The 21,983-nt window shown below is 40.2% G+C and overlaps 1 protein-coding gene across 1 annotated transcript in view; it reads left to right on the forward strand.

Annotated features, from left to right (window-relative positions):
- Positions 1 to 276: 276 nt before the first annotated feature.
- The window catches only part of KREMEN1 (kringle containing transmembrane protein 1), a 30,239-nt gene continuing 8,532 nt past the window's right edge, over positions 277 to 21,983 (forward strand). The window contains exons 1-7 of the mRNA XM_066199355.1: positions 277 to 673; positions 10,410 to 10,572; positions 13,472 to 13,563; positions 18,276 to 18,400; positions 18,832 to 18,985; positions 19,804 to 20,136; positions 20,728 to 20,886. Of these exons, the coding sequence (XP_066055452.1) occupies positions 595 to 673; positions 10,410 to 10,572; positions 13,472 to 13,563; positions 18,276 to 18,400; positions 18,832 to 18,985; positions 19,804 to 20,136; positions 20,728 to 20,886 (1,105 nt within the window). The 5' untranslated portion in view covers positions 277 to 594. The remainder of the gene's footprint in view (positions 674 to 10,409; positions 10,573 to 13,471; positions 13,564 to 18,275; positions 18,401 to 18,831; positions 18,986 to 19,803; positions 20,137 to 20,727; positions 20,887 to 21,983) is intronic.

A 21,983-nucleotide genomic window follows, 5' to 3' on the forward strand; every position in this document is an offset into this window, starting at 1 on the left:
CTCTCCCCCGTGCCGTGTCCGTCCGTGCCTCGGCGGCTCCAGGAGAGGGGAGCCGGGCTGCACCTGCGCTCCCTCATGGGCTCCGACAGCCCCCGGGGCAGCGAGCGGGCGGAGGGCGTGCGCGGAGGGGCAGCGGCCGGCCGGGCCCCGGGGCTGACGGGCTCTTGCCCGACCTCTTCCGCGGGACACTGGCTACGAGGGGAGTGACGAGAGAGAGAATGGGTCGCTGCTGGGATGGAGAAGTTTGTGTGTGTGTGTGGCGAGGCGTCCCGGCCAGCGAGGAGGGCTCTGCGGGGCCAAAGCGCTGCCCCGGGGCGAACGCGGCCAGCCCGAACCTGTCGGTGTCAGAAGTGGAAGCGGCAGCCCTGCGGTCCCGCGCCGCAGCAGGTTGGGATGTCGGTCTCTATCCTTTCCTGTCACATGGCTGGTAATAGGATCCTCATCTGCCACTCGGCACCTCGCCGGGGCGCACTTACAGGACACATGCTGTAGGGCCTCCGCTTCCCGCACTTTGCGCTCTTCCCGGCCGCCTGCCACCCCCGGAGAGCCGGGGCTGCCGCCTGCGAGCGCGGCGCGGCCCGGCGGCCGCTGCCTATGGAGCCTCCCGCCCTCGCCGCCGTCCTGGCCTTCTCCGGGCTGGCGCTGAGCTGCTGCCGAGAGCCCCTCCAGTCCGGTGAGTGCCGCTCCGCGGGGAGCCGGGAGGGGGGCGCGATGGGGGCTGCTCCCCGAGCTCCCAGCGGGGCTGAGCGGCCAGGGAGCGGGGCAGCCTCTCCCCGAGCTCCGCAGACCCCCGCGGAAGGGCTCTGCCGCCCGGCAGCGCCTCTTCGAGGTCGCGGCGACGTCCCTTCCTGCTCGCCGGAGCCGTGCCGGGCTCGGAGCTGCTCCTACAGCGAGTGTTTTTGCGTGGGGTTCGTGGGTGTTTGAGGCTCTCTCCGCGCTTGCTGAACCGAGAGCTCGGAAACTCGTATGAAAGCGTGATAAGAGGAAGAAGGGCAGCACGTTTCTCTCTCTAGAAAAGTGGTTCGATAGCTAGGTCTGTGGAATGGAGGCGTTTAAAGGGAGAGGGGCGTGCGGTTGTTTGTGTCACTGGGGAAGAAGCTCTGGCAGCAGAGCCAGAGCTTGAAGGGCGAGCATCCCGCCTGTCCGCAGTGTGCTGCCCCTGCTCCCAGCCAAACCTGGGCACCTCTGACCTGTTAGGTTCTCCTTCGGCCAAAGAGTCGGGGAAGCCTGAAGCTTCCCTTCCTAAGGTGATTTTTCACTTAAAATTTCTCTGCACGCTTTTGTCCTCGTTTTAGTTGTTCCTAATGATTTCGAGTACTATGGTCCTCCTCTGGTAAGCATTGGCCATGCTTTGCAAGATCAGAAGTGGCAGTTCCAGATGGTCACAGCGTCACAGCCCTCAGATGTGTGGTCCTTCTGGATACATTTTGTGCATTCTTAATTGCTGTCACTTCTTACAAAGTAGAATTTGCTCTGCTTCTTTTTGAACGCATACCCGCTCAACTTCTTTTTGAACACATACTTGCTCGTCAAGTTTTTGTAGATGTACCTAATTAGATATGGAAAACACTTGCATAGCCATTTTCAGGGAATAAAAAAAATCTTTTATGAGAAAAAGTTCTGGTAAACTTTACTTCTTCTCAGAAGTAAAACATGAGAGTATTTTCAAATAAGCATTTAGAGAGCTGCCTAGACAAGGACCATGTCAAAGAGTCTGTTCCCAGGACCATTAGGATGTGCTTGGTAGATACTCCTTCCTTTGCTTAGGTTGAAGAATGTTTGCTTGTAAGTTTTCTGAACAGAGCACTCCATGTGCCTCACAGAGGGCTGTGTGACAGCAAGTGGAGGATATGGCCAGTGTGGATGTTTGGCTGTTAAAAGGGACAGAAATGCCTGAGCACAAGCAGCTGGGGCAGGGGGAGGAGGGAAGAATATGTAATGCCTCCAAATGAAGGTGTAGCAAAGGGGAATGGATCTAGAAAGTACTGCCACCTATGTGTCTTCTGCTAAAGAGCCTGGAAACAGTGCAAATACAGCAACTTGAAATTGTATGGCGTGTACAGGACCTGCAGAGTTCCTGGTCTGCACAAGCTACACATCAGGATCTTCATCTTGACCCTTAATCCCACAGAACTGAAATGGGATCATCTGTGTCAGGTTGCGCTTGAAACTGGCAGAATTCTGAAATGACAAACGTTACTATTGCTTTTGGAAGGCAGTTTGTCATATGGTATGTTTTTAATGCCTATTTCTTTTTTTGGTTTTTTATGTCCTTATAAGCTTATTGTAAAGTGTAGTCAAAATAGAGACTGTGTCACCATCATTTGCTAATAGGAGAAAATCTTCTGGAATTATTATTTGAAAAATTACTCCAATTGTCAGAAATGAAAGTGAATTAACCATTTTTGCACATAGTGCTATACTACTTTTCACAGAATGTTTCTGCTTCACCCTGTGACAGTTTCTATTAATTCAAGCACTGACATTTCTGCATTCAAACCTTGGCATTTATGCATTTAAACATCAGCCATCCATAATTTCTCAAGTGGCTCAGAAATAAGAAGTGTGTGAATAGATTACCAACCATTAAAGGACTTTGAATTTGGTGTGTTTTGTGTTACAAGGCCAAAGAAATGGACATGCCTTCAGCAAATGTTAGCTTTGGTGAACAAATGTTATTTTATACACTCAGTGCAATAAGTTATAATTTCTAGTTTCTGTATTTATAGCATTCATTTCATTTCCGCATCAGAAATGTATGTGGTTATCAATCTCTTTTTCCTTTCTCTGTTTTCTTTCCATTTAGCAGTACTGAGTCACCATGTCCTTGGTTTTTTTTCCCAGCTGAGTCCTTCCTCTGAGCTGTTATTCCAGCCTTCTCTTACAAACCTGATATCTCTGGTCATCTTATTCTGTCTATGCCTTGGTGATTCAGAGAAGCAGTTCTACTTGATGTGCCATAAGCAAGCCTCATGAAAATACTTAAGAAAGCAATTTTTTTTTTCTAACTAGGCGGATAGGGGATGAAATAGTCAGACATTTCAGCATATCATGCTTGTACATGCATGGAGCATAACTCAAAATCCAGAGTTATGTGGATGGATTTAAGCAGGATGGAGCCAAAGAAGTAGGAGGGAGGCAGGAATTACATGCTGCCAGCTGCAAAATTTTCATTTTTGTCATATCACACCATAATGGTTGTGCAATTGACCACTCCCTTCATCCACAGAGTGGCTATGGCCCATCCTGATAAAATTGCCAAAGGGATTCGGCCTGCCACGCTTGACAAGGGAACAACAGTTTTAAAACTTCACAAAGAAAGAAAACAAATGGGCGTATTAAGGAACAGAAATTCTTGTGGGGTCACATCACGCATTCTTACTTCCAGTGATAAAGAATCACAAGGCAAGCAAGTGTGTTTGCATCTTGTGGCTGAGGACCAGCCAGCAGCTGCAAAGCTCTGGCTAGTATAGATGTTTGCATTGTACAAATAAAAAGAAAAAAAGGGACAGAATGCATTTAGAAATAATGGGAAATGTCTCTTGTGCTCATAACCTGACTTGCCTGCTTCCAACATATTCCACAAAGGATCTGGCCAGACAGATTTATTTTTTTTTTACAGAAAAAGTGATGAAAAGTGATTAGCTTGATGATTAGAGTCAAAATTTCACAAGGGTAGCAAGTTCACATATATGACAGCTCACACACTGCCAGGGGACACAAGTATCAGTTCTGCATGTCTGTACATTTCCAGGAATGTACATTTTTACAAGACAGATGGTTCAGTCAAGGTTTGATCAAATCTCAGGTGGCATAATTCAAGTTTAATCAGATATTCACTGTGGCTACTCTCTGGCTTGGACAAATGCTAATTAGGTCTCTAATGCTGAATAGCAAAAATGATTGCATTTGAGGACATTGAAAAATTGTATGTGTATGTCTGTGTGTGTGTTTGCATGGATATGTAGAATGAGCAGGATACAATTTTTAAACTCTATGTGCAGTGCCCCCGCATTGTAAAGGAAAATAATGATCAGCTAATCAAGTGCCCTCATAGCATCCCATCAAAATTTAACTGTCTGATTTAAGAACTGGGAGTTGTTTTCTAGGAATTTTGAACATTGAAATTTTAAACCAAGATAATTCTTTTGTGATGGTTTTTCTTTAACTTGTATCAACTCTTCTGTTGGGGGGCGCGGGTTTACTGTTACAGCTCAGGCACAGAAGCCTGATAGTTTTGATGAGTGGTTGTATTATATTCGTATGAATTGGAATAGAAAAGTATTGAAATGTAGATCTAAATCAGCCTTACACTTCCCAAAAGCATTTCTTTTGCATCATAACATAATATGGCATGGGATTTTTTTTTTCCTGACCACTCATGATAGTATGCAAATTAAATTTTGGTTCAGTCGATAAAACTGCATCTTCAAAGAAAACCATTGCAATGCTAAAAATATTTTTAATAATGACCACAGAAGCCATATTTGTGTCTTTCATCTCCTGAAGCTTCTTCTGGTTTTAATCAGCGTTCCCACATGAAGAACTGTGGCAACCTATGATAATAGAATCCCTATTCACATCTCTAGGGAAACAAAAATGTTCTCATTTGAAGAAGGTGATGTGGTGTTTTGCCCCTTCCACCCGTGGGCCCCAGCCTCTGTCACTGCCGGGGTATCTTGGCATCAGTTAAGTGGTTTCTGTCCTTTCCTCTGTGCGTTACTTTCTCATTGAAGTGTTTCTGCTGTCTAATTATACCCTTTCAATCAAATTAGAGACTGCAGCATCTGGTTAGTGCCTGTAACTGTTGCCATCTGCACCTAGATACAGTGCTTTCATTTAAGGAGGAGTGCTCAAATTGCAATCTCCAGCAAGAACTAGAACAGTTTAGATAGAATGGAAATGACTTAAAACTATTCTTGGAATACTATGCAAGCACATGCATCAGGCAACCCACACTGAGTCATTATCGGACCTGGCACCCTCGGTTTCATTCCCTTATATTCTGCTTAAGCATTTTTCTGACTTTTCTAAAAGGCTGTAGGAAAAAACAAGTGAAAACTGAGAAGGCAGTTGTACCATGTAAATTCAGGGAACCTTTAATTTTTGGTTCAACCTTACAGAACATTTAATTACACTGCTGTAATGAAACCCAAGAGTTCAATAACAGCCACTTTCATTTATCTTTCATTAATCTCTAGATCTTTAAAAGCAAACCTTGCTTTTTGTTGGGCAGTAGGTGGTAGGATAATTTCTGGCTTGGGTAGGCTAGTTTCAGGTTGATAATTGTCAGTCTCTCTGGACACTACTCAGGGCTCCAAGTAGCTTCCAAAACATTAAGCAAACAAAGTGGTTTGGGTTGGTTTTTTTTTCTCCTCTCCAGTGGCATAGGAAGAAGTTTGTCATTCTGAATTTTCAGTCTCAAAAGCTATGGACAGGCCTCAAACTTGGAAAGTACTCTAAGAACTCATTTAAACCATCCTGAAACCTCCATCCCTTCAGTCTGCAATTTGTAGGGTCTCTCAGGGTAGATGTCTTTGAGAAAATCGTTGGAAGCCAATGCAGACTCTGAAATGTCAGTGATTTATCATCAGTAAAAAAGTCAGGCTATTATAGTCTGCACTACCTTAATTTTTCAAATGATCCTAAAGTGGCGCCCATGTGGAGTGCAGGCAGCCATGCAGTCCCAAAGTAACAAAGGAAAATGATCATTGTAAGGTCCCTACATTGAAGAAGAAACCGACACAGATGGAAAGAATTTCTACAACAGCTGCTGTTTGATCTTCCAAATGTTGATCTGGCTCTAATAAAACTAATTGTGAACCTGTATCACACACTGAGTATTCACTTATAGTGGACAACATCCCCTAGTCTTGTTTTCTGCTTTTTTGTTCTAGCAGTTGTCACTCAATACATACTTACCTAGTCTCAGCATTCATTTTAAAAAGTTACTTGCTGTCAACCATGGCACCTGATGTCTGGAAAACAAAACAGCCCTGACAACAAAGTGCTGTCCGTGTTTTCTCAGTAAGGCTCGACAACATGAGCCCGAACAGCATCTGTTGGAACCTTTCATGGCTAGAACCACTGCAAAGGTTCTCTGATTAATTATCTTAGATTAATCTCTGATTAATTCTGTTTACAGACATCCCTATGACACAGTAGAAGCAGCAGGGTCATTAAGCAGTTAATTGAGTGAAATCATCATGGACACTGATTCTAATCACAGATTTGACATAAGCCTCTACTTCAGACTGTGTCTGAAACCCAGCTGACTAAGACCTTAGAAGTATGAGGTCACACACTTCTAGATTTGAGTGGTCACAGCTTTCTTCATGTCCTGTCTGAAAGCCTAGTGTTTTAGTAGAGGTTTATAGCTGACAGGAGAGTTTGAACCTTGCGTGCATGGACAAAACCCATGTGGCAAATCTATCAAGCCCAGTGGCACTCTGGTGCCTTCTCGGGGGCTGTCAGCTGTAGTGTCCAACAGGGTGTCTGTTCTTCCCTTGCTGTCTTTGCCACTGGGAGAGGACTTGGACACAGTGCAAGTTGTGTCATAGTTTACCATAATCTTACAAAACTTTAAGGGATGAGGCTTGCTGAAATTTGTAGAGCCGGTATTAATTCTCTTGAGTCACAGTTCTGATGTTACATTCCAAGTGAGGGGCTCCATACCCTGAAGTGTCATGGAAATATCACTCAGCCTAAGGCAGATGGATCCAGTGGGTGCCACAACACAGAGAGGTGGCTGTTGCTGGCTGATTTACTCTTTTCCTTCTCCCTTTTGCATAACCTACCAAAGAGAAATCAGGTGCTTTGACTAAGCCAAAGAGTTTTACCAACAGTGTCCACTCCAGTCTTTTCTGACTGTTTAATTTAGATGACCTCATCTGAATTAGTTTTGTGCAGACAAATCTAGGTGACCTTTTTTTAAGCTCATCTTTCCGCAGAATTATTGCACCAGCGGTACGAGACAAAAAGTAGGGTGGAGGTCTAATCTCCTGTTCTCCAGAATCAATTGCGACTTGGATTTGAAATAGTGAGGACAGTGGCCTTTCTGCAGATGAAACATGCACCTTCAGCACATTGGGAGTATTAATTTCATGGTGAAATCACTAAGGTAGTGTCTTGGCTGCCATGCAGCAAAATATGATGAAATCACTGCATGTGATAAACGTAAGAATTTAGTTGTTTGCTGCCAAGATGGTGAATATGTTGACATCTGTAACTATGCTACTAGGAATTGTACAGAAAACTGTACAAAATATATCTCAGCAAATCTCAAAGCTGACTGTTCAAGGTAAAAGAATGTAGGCTTGTGTCCTGGTTTCAGCTGGTATTAGTTTCTCCTTAGTAGGTGGTATGGTGTTGTGTTTTGTATTAAGTGTGAGAATAATGTTGATAACACACTGATTTTTTAGTTGTTGCCAAGTGCTTACTCTAAAGCAAGAACTTCTCGGTTTCCCATGGTTAGCCAGTGAGCAGGTGCACAAGAAGCCAGGAGGAAGCATAGCAAGGACAACTGACCTGATTTTTTTAAGTGCCAATATTTGTTTCAAAATACTGCACTCCCATGCTATGGCAAAATTGTTATTAATCCTTCACAAAATCCAAATTCCCTGTAACACAAAAGGTGTTGTATTTCATCTGATAACAGCTGCTAAATTCCATGACTTTAAGTTTTCACTTCAGTGTTTCAGGGATAATCAATGATTTTGCGTGTATCTCAATGCCTCCCCTTTCCACATCCACGTCTCAGCCAGGGGAGATTGGTTACAGCTCAGCTGGCACATTGGCACCAGATCTCTTGATCGTGCAGAGGAACACAGGAGGCACTGATACAGCTACCTATTGTCTTGGGAACAAAAAGCTGCAGTTAGGAGGAATGAAGAGACATCTGACTCTTCCTTTTTTTCTTAAAGTGCAGCGAGGTTTGAAGAAAATCAGTTAAAAAAAAGCTGACATGAAAATGTAAGTCAGTTGCTACAGCAAGTTAAAGCATGGGCCAGTCTTAGCAGATCCTAAAACGGACTGAAGTTAACTTCAGTTTAGTGTGTGTGCCAGACTAAATTCAGGTATTGTAGCATTCCTTACATTTCTGAGTAGATGGAAATATATATTGCTTTTCATTTAGGAGTGAGAAGCAAAAAAATATAAAAGCACAAAGCTAATGTAGGTATCTTTTCTGGGTGTGCTCATCACTTTTCAAAAATTCTTTTCACTGCATATTATTTTGTTTTATCTATTTTGATGACATTTTTCTCTCTTTTCTGCTAAATTCATCTGCTTATATTTTTCAGCTATAACCTACAAAAGCTTTTATATTAACTGCAAAGCAAAAGAGATATTGAAGAAAGTTGCAACAAAATCATGACCTTAAAGTGTTTGTTTTTTTTCCTGTTTACACAAATATCTGTGGTGGCCTGAATGCTGGAAACTCAGATTTGCATTTTTAAGCAAATGCAGCCCACCTGTATTGCTAAGGCAGGTAAATTCCATTAAGGAGGAGTATTGACCTGAAGCTTGTTTATGTTAAATTATACGGTTTTCTGTCCACAGATGATAGCAGAATATATTAATGGCTGTGCAGACACCTCTTCTGTGTGCCTTCAGCAACAAAATTTCATTTAATAGAAATCCAAACTTGCCTAGGCATGAAAATGCACAGTGAAAGCACAAAACCATTGTCTTTCATCTGCTGTGTAATAGAACTCTGAAATAATTATTATAATTGTACCATTCTGATATTTGTGAGCCCAGACTAAACTAATTTCAGAGGCATGGTTTTAATAATACATTTTTACTTCTTCAACAGTAGTTCTAAATACAAAAACTGTGTACTGTTAATATCAGGATTAAAATGTGGGTGGGTTTGGTTTTTTTTTCCTCTTCCAACTGCAGCCACACAGGTCTTTCTAGACTTGTTTTGTAAGTTAGATCTCATGAGGGACACCTGAGATCAGCACATACTTCAGAGCACTCTCCCACTCCCTCAGGGCAGTAGAACATCTCTGCAGCTGCAATATGGTTTCTACAGAGAACACTATCAGATGAAAAAGGAGGTTTCACAGCCTGTAGTTAGCGGAAAACATTTGTGAATTTCCCCAGTAATGCTGGTCAGTCCAAAGAAATGTTTACAGCAGTGTAACACTGCAGTTTTCATTCTGTCATGGACTGTTATATTTTAATGCCATTCTTAAATAAATGCAAGGATGATAAATGTTAGCAAGCATTAATTATAAACAGGATGGACTTATTTGTGGTAAACTAATTATACTGATTCTTTCTGGCAGATAATCACAGACTGGTTGAGATAAAAGTGACCTCTGGAGGTCATGTTGTCCAACTGCTGTGCTCAAGCAGTCACCTAAAGCAAGTTGTCCAGGACCATGTCCAGGTGGCTTTGGAGTGTCTCCAAGGAGGGAGATTCTACAGCCTTGCTGGGCAACTTGTTCCCATGCTCTGCCCCACTCACATTGCAGAATTTAATCAAAAATGTTTTGCAGTTTCAACAAAAGTAAAATTGTTCAAACATTTGGATATTTATTTCTTCAGAAGACGTCCAGTGAATGTGTCCATGCCTGTGGCAGGGGGATTGGAACTGGATGATCTTTAAAGTCCCTTTCAACCCAAACCATACTATGATTCTGTGATTAACAAGGCCCAGCAAAGCCAGGCAGCACGAAACTTGTAGTTCAGCTGAGAAGGGGCTAATGTATTTAGTAACTAAAATCATTCTCTACTTTGGTTTCTAACTTGCTGAGTATTGGGAGGCTAGCAAAACAAACATAAGTGGGAGAAAATGAGTGAGGCAGAAGAATACTGACCCCTACTTTTTAGTCTGAAAGCATAAATGCTTAGTAGCAAATCACAGTATTGTGTTTATGTTCTGCTGAAGGAGGTCCCTTTCTACGGCAATTCAATCCCTAAGAATTTTTCTAAATGAGAATGTAAATGTTGGTAAGATTCATGTTTACAAGGTCTTTCACTTTGTAAAGTACACATAGTCACAACTTTATCTGAACTGACATGAGATTTTGGTTAATATGCTGATAAGTAGCAGACTGATAATGTCATATGATTTCAATTTTGGAAAATGAACAATTTACAGAGTCATCCTAATGAGTAAAATACAAAGAAAACAGTAGAAAAGTATTATGCTTTTTCAGAAAATGCATGTTAATTGTGTAAACCTCTCTTCAGACCTGTCTTATGCATTGTTTATTAGTGACATCATAATCTCTTGAATAGAGGTTTGACTGAGAGAAAGCTTAAATCCTGGCCAGCATCTTTAGCTGCCTAAACAATGCAGGAAACCATGGTCTATTGGATATGGGGTGGAGGGTGAGGGAAGAACAAGCACTAAACCTACATCCATTCTTTCTTTTTCCATTTCTCTTTCTTCCCAGAATGCTATACAGCAAATGGGGCTGACTATCGTGGCACTCAGAACCAGACCTCCCAACATGCAGGGAAACCTTGTCTTTTTTGGAACGAGACCTTTGAGCATCCTTATAACACTGTGAAATACCCCAATGGGGAGGGAGGGCTTGGAGAGCATAACTACTGCAGGTAAGAAACATCACATTGCTTTAACATTGCCTGTATACCCAGTGTTACTTTAAGCAGTTGACAGAAAATTAGGAAATGTCCTGTCATGCAGTGAAGAATGTCAGAGCCATGGGTATCCAACACTTTTTGGTTTACCCTGTAATCAGTACCCTGAATCTATGAGCACCATTAGTACAATAACTTTTTCAACCCAGCTCCCACTGTTTTTTCAGCACAGTCCCTGTCATATGTCCAATTTATCAGGTGGCATGACAGAGAAAGACTATAGATTACTTAAATGAGAAGGTGGAGATATAAAATATTATCCAAATTAGATGTACAGCAGTGCAGTGAGTGTCTGGAGGAGTCTTTGGATGGTTTTTATCCTCACACACAAGCCTGATTCTGTTACACTCTTCAAGTTTTGTGCTAATGGAAGTTTTGTGGTCACTAAAATTTCTAAGTGAGCATCAGTGATTTAGAGTTATTCTTTGAATTCAGAAGCTCATGTGTCAGGGGTAACAAAACCAGATTAAACCTTGGCAGATGCACTTCTGTTTCCTTGCCTTCTAGAGAAGCCCTGCATAACTACAGAACAAAAACAAGAACTTCAGAATTTGGGAGCCAAATCAGAACTTAAGTTCGGAGATGTTTAGGCTCTGCAGGCATTTTTTCAGCTGTGTGTCTCAGTAGGCATACTAATACAGAGCTTTGAAAAATATAGTGGCCACTGAATTCTCTCTGATACAAATAGCAGAATCAAGAATGTGATTTTGATTGTTGCTGTGTGGCAATATTCTAGACTGGTTGTATCTACAGGATCTTACTTTTGGCAGTCATCTCTGGCTAATATTTTGGTTAGTACAAAGCAAAACATGTACAAGCTGTGCAAAAACATGCATGAGAAACTGAATGTTTATCCAGATACTCAAAAACCACTTACTTGAGTCTTGCTTTACCAGCAAATGAGAATTTGGTAAATGTTACAAGGAGCGAGAAGCCTCTAATCTGATATGTAAACCTGAGAAATTACTTAATTACCAAATAGAGCTTTTTTTACCCGAGTCTGCTAGGTATTAGATCATCCTCACTGAGGTGGAGTTTGGTTGGAAGGTTAGGCATTTTCTTCCCTATGCTGTACCACTTGGCCTAGGAATGTTCTCACAGGTGTAGGGAATGACAGTCCTAACTAATGGATGACGTTTAACTTCACATTCTCTTGAAAGAAACCTTGGAAAGGCACTCAGAGTGCCAGAGTATGTCTTTAGCATGCAAATGTTGTCGAGGCCTGTGATACAGCTGTTTTAGCTCTTTCTCTGACATTCATCTGCTTGATGACAATGGACAAGTTGATCTTCTCTTTTCTCAGGCAGCACATACCTCACAAGGCTTTTTTAAAGGCATAATACATTGCTTTGAGATTTGATTTTAGGGACAACATTTGAATAATCGAATTTTACACTTGAAGTATTAATCAGAAGCATGTTACCTCTCCATGGGTGGTCCTTACTTGGAATACTTTGTTTACTGCAAGACACCCTGTTAAGATGGAAATACCTCATAGTGTTCCACTCGTTTCAACCGTAACAAAATTATGGAGACTGAAATTTTTGGAGATTATGAAAGACAGAGAGTTGTTTTCTAACTTTCATGCACTTCTGAGGTTCAAGAGAAAGATTTTTAAAGACATTCATCATGCTTCTCTACAATTTCCTCGCATTTTTAAGGCATTTATATGTAGAGTGCCATTGTCATGATTGAATTCCAGACATAAGGTTTCTGTCATGAAGATGTAAACGCAAAAATTCCTGTAACTCCAGAAACAAGGCAAAGTGGGTTAGTTCAAGTACAAGCTTCACTTGGTTTTAGTCTTCTCCTTTTTTTTTTAGCTACTGGAGGCTCTTGCATTACACCTAAATTCCTAGCATAGCTACTCTTAGACTTTCCTTGTCCATTGCCTCTACTAATCTGCTTGAAAGCCTAACTAGCAACATTTTAGTCATCTAAACTTCACTCAGCTCACCAGTTGTTTTCAGCAGTCTGCTATTTGACCAAAAAAAAACATCCACAGAATTTCTAAAATTGGATCTCCCACAAAAGAGTTTTTAATAGGCGTAAATGACAACATCCAGCTGAACTGACACTTCAGTAGGGCTGTGTCATTATTAGAATTCGTGCCAAAGTACGTGATAAAAAGATTGCAACTGGTCCTAGTTAAAAGAAGAAGTCGTATTTCAACCTGACTGTCCAAAATAACAGTTTATTCTCTTAAATAGATCTTTACAATGTGAATAGCCTTTCATAGTGTACATAGAAAAAAATTTAAATAACCTAATGACTAATTAGGTATGCATTTGTAAGTGGTGCTACACAACAGCAAATAATTATAAAAATAGTGATCATCATAATTATCATCATGGACATATAAGAAATTAACCATCAATATAAAGAGATCACTGGAATGGATTTAGTCAGTTTTATTGAAGGGAAGGAAAATAATTCAGCCTTTCCCAGAAGACTTTATCAGCTAAGTGTTTTTATCTCCACATACACAGAAGGTTGGAGTCTGGACTATTTTGTGCCAAGGCAGAAAATCAAGTTTATGAATCTGTGGAACCTGTACACAGGATGTGGAACAGAAAATCTTCCTCTGTGTCAGGAGTGACCAGAAATAGCTCTGCACCAAAAAATGAAGCTGTATTTTAGACATTACTAGCATCTAACGCTTGATGAATACTGTAATAATCAAAGCTATCTGAACTTTGTGATAAGGCAAAACTTTGCATTTCTCTTGGTAAATAAGTTCAACAGTAGGTATTACAGCAAAAATAACAATGCCATTGAAACTTAATAGCATTGATTTTTGTGTGTGGTTTTTGAAAACAATTGATGAATTTCAGTGGCTGTTTTTCTCTTTCAGAAACCCCGATGGGGATGTCAGCCCATGGTGCTACATTGCAGAACATGAAGATGGAATATACTGGAAATACTGTGAGATTCCATCCTGCCGAAGTAAGAGCACTGTGCAGTTTTTTAGGCCTGCATCTCAGTTGAGCGGAGATTGGCAGTTATACAACAGTGGGTAGTGATCTCCAAACACCAGCTAGGATAAGGCAAAACAGCTTATTTGCAGTTGCAGACTAAGCTGTATTTTAAACAGGTTTCTTAGAGTTAATTGTAAGCTTACTGAATTGTTCCTCCACTGCTATCCTTTTCATCTTATCTCATAATGACTGGATGATATTATTTACGTAAAATACTGTATAACAGGGAATCACAAAAAACTTGTGAAGTACTGCTAGTTCTTTGAATCCATAGATCATTAGTTTATTAAAATCTAGAGGACAAAAAAAAAAGGAAAGTTTTTACAAGGTAGAATGTGTCCATCCATTGCAATTAGCTCACAAAATAAATTATATTAGTTTAATGTGTATAGAGCATCATACACAGAATTGCTTGGAAGAAACAAAAAACAATAGAAAGGACACAGTGAAAAGGTGTGTGCTCTGTGGGAACTCTGGGCTAGAATTCTGTCTCTGGCAGATGCAGATACTTAGCATTGCTGTGAAACCACAACCTGGACTTTGTTTGATTTTTTTAAAATCAGATAATTCACAAGCTCCTCACATGAGGTTTCTTTTCAGAATTTAATATTTTTAATGTATTCTATTTTTTACCGTGTCCACAATGTCATGATTTGTGTCAGTGCATTGCAAATTTTTCTTTCCCAAATCACATGCTTTAAAATATGCCCAGATATTAAGTAGATATTCTAGATTTGCATCTTAACAAGCAACCATAGCTACACATTTTAGTAAGTCTAATCATTAATGTCTTCACTTGCTGTCTTAACTTCTTCTGTGCAAGAACCCTCTGTTTCTAAGGCATAACTCAGGTTTTCAAAGCTAAGCACCAGAACAGGTGTCCATATGTAGCACACATTTGATTGGAACAAGTATATTTCTTACTTCAAGTTAAGAAAACAAAACCAGACAAGAAAAATGGAGCTAAAGAGATTTTTTGTTTTTACTTTGCTCATAGCTTTATTGTTTTGGGGTTTTTTAATGAATGTGAATGACTCACATCTTCATGCTAGGCAAACAAATACATAAGTGTGACCTTAAGATAGATGCCTTTTACCTAGACTTAAAAACAGATTAAGGAGTCTAATTTAAATAACACAAAATCATTCAACACTCTGATACTCATTGTTCAGAGGACATCTTACTCTTATTTTTCTGATATACCAGGCATGATTTAAGAAACTTGACCCTCCTAATTAAGAAATTTAACTTGGTCTAAAATGAAAGAATTTGCATTTTCTTTAAAGACCACAGATGTTAACAAATTATCTGGATATGGCACCAGGAAAAAAGCTGAAAGGCAAATTCTCTCCACTCCATTTGTTCTACACAAAGGGGCCTTTTAAAACCAGCCTCGCTCGTTTTCTCTGTGGTGGGGAGCAGAGGATTTAAACTTGGACACTTACTTGCACAGATAATCCAGACTTACATTTACAAAATGTCCTTTTGACCAGTAGCAGCTGCTTCAAGCATTGCACTGAAACTCGATACTAGAAAAAGGAATTGCAGCAATTTAGAGCAAACTGTACATTGCAAGCCCATCCAAATCGTAATACAAACCTCATGGTTTATGAAGCCGTGTAAGTAAAAAAATCTTTTATTCTTCACCAGACTTTGTGTTTTCAGTAAGCATGATGCTAAGTCATAGGACCATCAAAACTATCTTGTGAAGTGCACAATACAAAACTTGACTTTTGTGATGGAGCAAAAAAGTAATTGTGTAAAATAGTCCTATTTTAAAATTTTAGAGAAAAAATTTCTTATATAAACTTTTCCTTAATGATATTTACTGCTAGAAAATTATCTGGAACATAAGTTACCTATTAACTGTGCCCACATAATACCATGGCAGTGCCAACAGCATGAAGCATCTTGATTGCCTAGAGAGATTTGCATGCAATGATTCATCTGAACAATAATTAAGAATCTACAGTTAAGAATTTTTCATTATGGTGATGAATTCACATGATTATATCATGTGTCTCATTCCCTAATATTTATACATAGCACTACATCCTTCAGTCAGAAATGTGTTCTGACATTCTGTGTATGTAATGTACAGAATTTAGCAGTGTTAGATGAAGATGGATGAGCATAACCACAGAACACAGTGGGAGTTACTCCAGGAGGAACTCGGTCTTCCCTCTTCTTCCTCTCTCCTTTTTAACGTCTGCTAAGCAGACTGGAATGGACAGAAACAAAATAAAAGGCAAGACTGCAGCTCTGAGTGGGGAGAGAACATGTGCATCTCACATGGAGGATTGAGAACTGAATGCTTCAGATGGTTTGTTTGCAGTGTTACACCTATTCCTGACTTTTTTTGTCTCCTTGTTAATGAGGTTAGGGTTTAAGTTCAAAGGAAATAACAACTTACACTCCCAAAATGTGAGAGAAAGAAAGAAAGGCTTGCTATACCACCTAATCACATCTTCATGTTTATGACTCACATGACTCTCTCCCCATAAACAGATTTCATTACTGGAATCATGTTTCCAGTGTGCATGTATGTAATGTAATAAATTGGACTGAAATATCGAGGAGGTGTTAAATGGCAGGGCCAGGTAAGTTATGCAGAGCTATATGGAACACAGGAACAAGGACAGCTCAAACAATTTGTGCAGACTGCCATTGCAAAAAAAGCTAGGAGACATTTCAAAGACAGCTGGATGAGCTGAAACATGGTTTTGAGCTCAAAATGATTGATTCCATATTTTAATACATTTAATACACGCCTTAACATGTAAAATGCAGGAGCTGTGGTGTTTGCCAGGACTTCATTATGTCAAATGCTGCTTAAAAGAAAAATAATATGTTTATGCAAAAGAGGTGAACTTTTAAGCAGAAAAGGACAAATAGATACAAATGGGTGAAGACAGTGTAATAGTAAAACATCAATGGTGAGCATGAACAGCCATTGCAGAACACTGACTGCCTCATTTTTGCCAAGTTTCTTTAGCAGGCTAAATATTAAGAGCAAAGAAGGTTAAAATACTGCTGGGATACCAAAGAGACTAATTAGTCTTAGGATGTACACTTGATTTAGTTAAAAAATTTGAGAAGTTTTCAAGTTACTCAGGTTTCTTTTGGCATGGAAAATACTGAAGTACTAATCCTCTGGAGCCAAGGTTGAAAGGTATCGCTAATAAAGCTACTTTAAAAAAGGAAAAAAAAAAATTCCCAGGTCTCTTAGGAAAATGAGCTAGGTTGGATAAATAGGAAGCTTTTTCAGGGCTGTGAAATCATTCACAATACAAAAAAGAATGAACTCTCAGAGTTATCTGCCCAGCTGTACTCAGCTGGGGTGGGGCTGCAAGTGGGGATTTCCAAAGGTATGTTAAATCAGGCTGTAACTTGAAGTCTCAGTACTTATATGAATGTTGCTGCAGGGCATATCAAAGCCATAACTCCATGCAAGTATTTATAATTGAAATTGTATTCTTGGAGACCAAAATTAATTTACGAACAATATTTGAAGCAACATTATGTCATTATTTATAATAAGTTTACTGGGTACTGTAATAGCCAATGACTACATAAATAAAACACTCCTACAGGTCTCTGAGCACATCATGCCATACAGAGCTGTGGCAGTTAGGTGGACAAAAAGAATCCATGTCAATCTGGCCCAGGAATAAAATTTAACATAGAGCTAGTAACAGATTTAATTTCAAGTATGTGAATAGATAGGACAAGTGGGCAAGGGATAATTTTATGCCATTAGCAATGCACTGTATTGTACTCCACATCCTCTCTGCGGGGTGGTCATGGCTAAATTCCAGGGCTTTGATGAAAAATGCAAAACAAAAAAAAACAGAGTACTGAAGGGGGAAAACTCTGATCTCCCATAGTGACCAAGGAGCCTTGAAACATTGTAAGGCTGTTTTAATTATCATTAATTAAAACTATTAATTAATTATTTTATTTAATTGTAATGTTTAATTTATTATTATTAATTAAAAATAATATTTATATTAATAAAATAGATTTTAAAGTAATATTGCTCATTTTTAATCTCGTTGTATGATGCTTCAGATTCATATCAGAATTCAAGTTTTAAATATTAGGAAGTTTCCCTACATAAGTATATAGCCCCTCCCATAAAACTTGCCAAACTCCATTCTAAAACAGTTTAGGTTCCCTTCCTCAAATATCCTGTTTTGAAAACTTCCAGAATGTCATTGTTTGGAACATCAGACAGAAATCACACAGTTTAATTTACATTTTCAGAATATGCATGCCAATAGTTAAAAAAACCCCACAACCCCCATAACCCACTTAATGCCTTGGGTTTTTTTAATTGCCTCTTTCAGGAGAAATGAACAAGATATTTATCTTGTCTATTTTACTGCAGCTTACTGAAACCAGCTAGAGAGTCTTACAGGTATATTGCTGAGAAGATACGATACTTTTTTGTGCCATCACTCATCCCTGGGCGTGTTTGGAAAATATGACAAGAACCATAGAGAGTATGAGTAACAAATTATCATACAGAGTATGAGTAACAAAGAGTAAGGCTTCGCATAGTGCAGAATCAAGCCCAGAACACAGAGAGAGCTGCTCAGTAACCAGGCAGTGCATGAAGTGGTCTGGCATGTTTACAGGCACACCTTTAGAATGACTGTTGTGTGTTATTCTTGGCAGTGCCAGGAAATCTGGGCTGTTACAAGGACCATGGAGAGCCGCCACCTTTGACTGGCACCAGCGAGACTTCCAATAAACTCACCATCCAAACCTGCATCAGCTCCTGCCGAAGTCAACAGTTTAAGGTGATTTCTTTGACATACATTTACAAAACGTTTTCAAAGACAAAAATGGAAACATGCCTGGAGCTCTCTGCCACATTTCTCCTCTTCCCTGTTTTTTTTTTTTTAACCTTTGGGATGTCTAAGATTGCACTTCCATCCCAGAGATCAAGCCTTCTCTCTGCATCCAGAGGAACCTGGACAAATGACTAATGAATAACACTGGGAGAAAATATGGTTGCTTACTGCAATTGTGAGTGTCAGGGTGCCCTCCATTCCATCTTTCCCCCTAGTCTTAAGTAGCATCCTGACAGCCCAAACAAAAATAGCCTGTGGTGGTTCCTCTGACTAATCATACTTCTCCAAATCACACATAGTCTGCTGCCAGCTTTCTTGCTCAAACAACCTCTTTCAAATACTATTCCTCCCTTCCTTATGCATCTTTGTTGTCAAAGTTTGCAGGCATGGAATCAGGTTATGCTTGTTTCTGTGGAAATAATCCTGACTACTGGAGATACGGGGAGGCAGCCAGTACGGAATGCAACAGTGTTTGCTTTGGAGACCACACTCAGCCCTGCGGTGGGGATGGCAGAGTCATTCTTTTTGACAGTAAGTATTGAAGCAGGCTCAGTTTTTCCCAAAGGAGAGGCCTCACATGTTCAGCAAATTAGGGAAAAGGCTCAAAAACACTGAGGACTGTTGCACACCAAACAACAAAACACCTCCACTCGGTATAAAATAAAGCTGCTTTCCATTTCTGCCTAAAAATTCTCATCCACTAATAATGTGAAATAGCACTTCCAAGAAATGATGCTTGCTCATGCCCCAAAGGTTCTTTCATTTTCCTCACAAGTGGTACTAAGTTAGCTATCAGAAACTCCCTAAGAATTGATCTTAGGAGAGAGTAAAAAATTGCATGTGCGTGTATGGATATGCATTGTCAGTTGGTGGCATTTGAATTGGATGCTCTCTGGATCCACTGCTGTTTAAGTTTTCAATTCCATACAGCTGTGAAGGAATGTCAGTTATTAAGCAGTGAGAATTAACAGTCACTAATCCACTTTCCTGCCGGATAGGGATGGAGCAGAAGCCCCTGAATCAGTGATTTATCTTTCATCCCGTTTCTGCAGGGATGCAGGAAAGGATGGTTACACACAAGGACAAAGGATATTGCAGTATTCAAGAGTGATGCATAGGTCAGAGTAATGTGGCATAAGGAGAGAATTCCAAGCAAAGGCAACAAAAGCTGTGTTCCCAGTGCTGTGGGAGGGAAAAAGAATGCATCCTTCTGGCCTAGCAAGTCTGTACCTTCAAGTCACATTTAAGTATTAGAATCTTCAGGGTGCTAAAGCTTTGCAAAATTAATATATTACCTCTTTTTTCTTCTCTTTCTTCCCATTTTTCTCCCTTTCCTCTTGTTTTCACAGCCCTTATTGGTGCCTGTGGAGGGAATTACACTTCTGCTACAGCTGTGATCTATTCCCCAGATTTTCCTGACACATATGGCACAGGCAAAGTCTGTTATTGGACCATACAAGTTCCAGGAGCATCTCAAATCCACTTCACCTTTGTCCTTTTTGAAATCAAAGATGCTACAGATATGGTGGAGTTGTTGGATGGTTACACCTATCATGTTCTAGCTCGTTTTAATGGCAAGAACCGGCCTCCCCACACCTTTAACATCTCTTTGGATTTTGTCATTTTGTACTTTTTCTCCGATGACATCAATCAAGCCCAGGGATTTGCTATCAGGTATAGAGGTAAGAGGCTACCTTTGCTGTTTCTACCTGTCAGTGAAGCATTTAATTAATACAGAAGATTTCTGAAGTGGCAACTGAAGAACAAATATTTTAGCTCTGATCTATGAGGTGTTTCACCTCTCTTGTTGCCACCACTCAGTGGGTGAAAGCTGCACCAAAACTTCTCTCAGTTTAGAACATTCCAGTCAGCTACATCATAAATAGCAAAATACAGGTTTTCAAAAATTAAATTCTATTCCTTCCTGTTAAATTGGAAAATGACAAAGGAAAACAAAACAAAACAATAATCCATCTGCACATTGGTTCATCTTGGCTCCTTCCAACAGTCTCTTCCTCTCCAGTTCAAAGTCATCAGGAGAAAATGTTCTGGTCCTTGAGCTGTACCTACTGTTATGATGAACAATCAGCTTCCAGAAAAATTGAGAACCCCAACCTGGTGAAGTACAGGCTTTTTTAGGAATCAGATATAATTAGATTATTTGAGTTCTCTTAAGTAAATCAGAGAGTAGCATGTCTGTTTATAGGCACAAAATAAAGTCCAATTACACCTGTTGAGAAATTGTTATTGTAATCATACTCTCATGTTTTCAGCTGTGAAGGACAATGTGCATCAAAACAAGATCCCCGTGAATCACAGCCTTTCAGAGAGGATAAATGAACAAGCAAATCTCAGCATCAATGCAGCCCGGTCATCAAAGATACTGTATGTCATCACAACCAGCCCAAGCCATCCAACCAGCTCCATGCCTGGTAATGATACAATAAAAATGAGGAAATGGGAAAAAAAAACATTTTGCCAAAGCAAAATCTGGAGTCACTATTTTCTTTGTTGCCACCTCCACATTAGCAGATCCACTGTGCATCTTACTAACAGATGAATTTTCATTAAGTCTAATTAGTACTAACTGGGATTCTCTCATTACATTTCAAAACACTTCTCAGCCTAAATCAGGAATAGTGTGAAGATGGTGAGTTCTTGAAAATGAAAGCACAACAAAATACACGGGTCAGAGCAGCCTCCTTACTGAAATCAGCTTTAGTGAGCACTGCATGCCACAGAAGGGCACAAGTTGATGAAAAAAGAGTAAACTTCGGTGGACTCTAGAATAGCTTGAATGCTGGTTGCATCCCTGTTACCCCAATTAACAAAAGCCTCATCAATAATCAAAGAGGACTAGACAAGTTAATGGGTACAGAGAGGTGTCACTGAGAACTGTCAGGTGTTTAGAACTCACCCTCAGGACCTCACTGAATTCAGGAAATCACTGAGTTGTAAATAATTGAAGGCTGGAAATGCACTCGTGGTGAATATCACTGTCATTCTCTCCTGTTGTTACACCACCCTGGGCATCTGCTTTTATATATCATTGAAGCTGGGCCTCAATCCCACTGTGGACACTCCCACAGTCCTGAGGGGCTCTGCATCCCAAACCTGAAACACGAACTGCACACACCCCCAAACCAGCCAAGGTGCAGAACGTGCCTAGGAATAGTCCAGGACTAGGCTCAGCCTAATGCCTGACTTACCACAGTTACACCTAAGCTACCTGGTGTTAAACTCCCCCAGAACACCAACAGAAACTGCACTCTTGGAGTCTATGCAGTTCCAAAAATACTGTTCAAATCATCATGTACAGACAATGCTCTGAGGAAGGGGCAGTGGGTGGAAGGGAATTTCTGCTTCCTTTCTCAGATAATTTTTCTAGTATGTGCTTTGAATTTTGCCAGGTTTCAATTTTATTGGGAGGAGTTCTGCAAGGGAAAAATACAGTTCTGACTGAAAGTTGTATGGTTTGTGCCAGTCTGCAGAAAATACTTGTAGGTTTAAGGCATTGTCAAATTACAGA

This window comes from Chamaea fasciata, unplaced genomic scaffold (genome assembly GCF_029207755.1).
Source record: "Chamaea fasciata isolate MVZ Bird 193981 ecotype frontalis unplaced genomic scaffold, bChaFas1.0.hap1 SCAF_18, whole genome shotgun sequence".
Lineage (NCBI taxonomy): Eukaryota > Metazoa > Chordata > Aves > Passeriformes > Sylviidae > Chamaea > Chamaea fasciata.